This window comes from Penaeus monodon, chromosome 40 (genome assembly GCF_015228065.2).
Source record: "Penaeus monodon isolate SGIC_2016 chromosome 40, NSTDA_Pmon_1, whole genome shotgun sequence".
Lineage (NCBI taxonomy): Eukaryota > Metazoa > Arthropoda > Malacostraca > Decapoda > Penaeidae > Penaeus > Penaeus monodon.
Window position 1 is genome coordinate 31,803,488 of NC_051425.1, and position 2,500 is coordinate 31,805,987.

At 35.7% G+C, this 2,500-nt stretch overlaps 1 protein-coding gene across 1 annotated transcript in view; it reads right to left on the minus strand.

Annotated features, from left to right (window-relative positions):
* Positions 1 to 1,581: 1,581 nt before the first annotated feature.
* Positions 1,582 to 2,500, minus strand: part of LOC119598102 (monocarboxylate transporter 14-like) — a 9,345-nt gene continuing 8,426 nt past the window's right edge. The window contains 1 exon segment of the mRNA XM_037947722.1: positions 1,582 to 2,162. Coding sequence (XP_037803650.1) covers positions 2,011 to 2,162 — 152 coding nt within the window. The 3' untranslated portion in view covers positions 1,582 to 2,010.

Below are 2,500 nucleotides of genomic sequence, written 5' to 3' on the forward strand. Positions count from 1 at the left end.
GGAAAGAAAGAGAAAGAGAGAAGAGAGAGAGAGAAGAGCAGAATGAAAGAGAGAAAGAGAAAAGAAAGAGAGAGAGAGAGAGGGGAGGAGAGAGAGAGAGAGAGAGAGGGGGAAGGAGAGAGAGAGTGGGGGAGAGAGAGGGGAGAGAGAGAGAGAGAGAGAGAGAGAGAGAGAGAGGAGAGAGAGAGAGAGAGAGAGAGAATAAAACACAAACACCGACACAAAATTATGGAACCTTTTTTACTCTACTTGTTAGTAAAAGATGGAGGAACAAAAGTAAGAAAGTTTATTAATTTCGCTGCTTAGTTGGCAGCCATTTTGATTATTTAAAAAAAGTCTTTCAAAAAGTAGAAAAGAAAGCAATGAAAGATAACAGCCGATGATTAGAGGGAAGTCGCCAAGAATAAAGGAAGAGAGAGATGAAAAATAAGTAAGGATAAAGAAAGGGAGATGGAAAAAGGAGAAGAGAGGACATAAATCATAAGGAAATAAGGGGTGGAATCTCTCTCTCTCTCTCTCTCTCTCTCTCTCTATATATATATATATATATATATATATATATATATATATATATATATATATATTAATATATATATATATATATATATATATATATATATATATATATATATATATATATATATATATATATATATATATATATACAAACACTAGTTAATTGTTATAATAATAATAATAATGACATTGATAATGAGAATAACAACGATAATGACGCCAATAAGACAAATATTTCCTAAATGAAACGAAAAGGCTTTCTAAGACACTACATATCATAAGCCAAAAGATCGTAAATATCAAGCAAAAATATATTGGTTTCTTAGAGCTATATTTTTCGCTACAGAATTGCACACGAAATGACATCACGTAACGTTTTCGTCTTGAGATTCTTGATCTATTTATGGTATTGTTATGATAATGTTTATGGTACCTGTATATTACCGCCACGAGCGCTTTAGTACGGTACTAAACCTTTAACAATTTACTCGTGCGATGAGTTGGCTTATGGCTTTTTTCCGAAAGAAAAAAAGGAAAGAAAGAAAGAAAGAAAGAAAGAAGGAAAGAAAGAAAGAAAGAAAGAAAGAGAGAAAGAAAGAAAGAGAGAAAGAAAGAAAAATATATACAGTGTGTATATACATATACATACATGTGTGTGTGTGTGTGTGTGTGTGTGTGTGTGTGTGTGTATTATTATTATTGTTATTATTATTATCATTAATACTTATTATCATTGTCTTTATCATTATTATTGTCACTATTTATTATTATCACTATTATTATAATTTTCGTCATTATTGTTGTTATCATCATTATCATTAATATTTATCACCATTATCATTGGATATTTTTTATCACTGTTATTATCATGACAAGTTTTCTCTGGTCGAATTCTCTCCAGATTTCGCCAAGCTTGTGTTTTGTGTCTATGCCTGAGTTTTCTTAATCTCACCTTTCCGCTTCGTCCCATTCAATGCTGCTGGTCATGCTGCTTTAATGCTGCGTAACAAGGGAAGAATTGAACTGCTAAACTGCTCACTAAGGAAGGAAATGAAACCACAATGGTATTATCATTTCATTGGTTGGTTATGTATTTCCTAAAACTTCCTTAAATAAAATAGCATAAAACATATAAAGTCTTTTTCTATTCTTATTTGCAAGGAATGTATTGACGAAAGACAATTTTGGAAAAAAAAAACTGCAGTGCGCCGGCTTCCTCAGGATTTCGGGCGCGGTTTGTCCGGAGCTTTTTAAAAAAAAAATATTTGCTCCATGTTGAAACTCTGCGTGACATGTACGCAGACATTAGGCTTGTGTATGTAGTATATATATATATATATATATATATATATATATATATATATATATATATATATATATATATATATATATATATGCAATTATGTACTCTCTCTATCCTTCCTTCCTCCTCCTCCTCCTCCTCCTCCATTTCCTCTTAACCTCCCGACCCTTCGTCCCCATCTTCCAGTGACGTCACGGCTTCTTCGCGAGTCCCTGCGCCGCCTCGTCCGCGCCCCGCTCCTTCGCCGCCGGCATCAGCACCCACAGGCACAGGCTCAGCAGTACCATGGTCGCCAGCACCCACATGCTGATGGAGTAACTGCCGCTGACATCTCTCACTACGCCTGGAAGGGAGGGAGGTCATGAGAGGTTACGACGATGGCAGGTCCAACGTCTCTTAACAGGAATTTTTCTTCTGCCCCCCCCCCCACAACCCCCCCCCCCACCACCACCATCACCTGCACCCTCGATACAGCTGACTAATGGATCCGATTAATCCCACTCATGTCCCGTTATATAATACCTAATATTAATCATATTTAGGTATGCATGATCTCCATTTCCATAGCAATAAAGTAATAAAGAACAAGAAAAAAATCAAATGCATCTGGAAGTCCTCTAACACCTGTAGGAGAGGGAGCAAAAATGCAGGCTAATATAAAGGTATACACTGTTCTGTAAA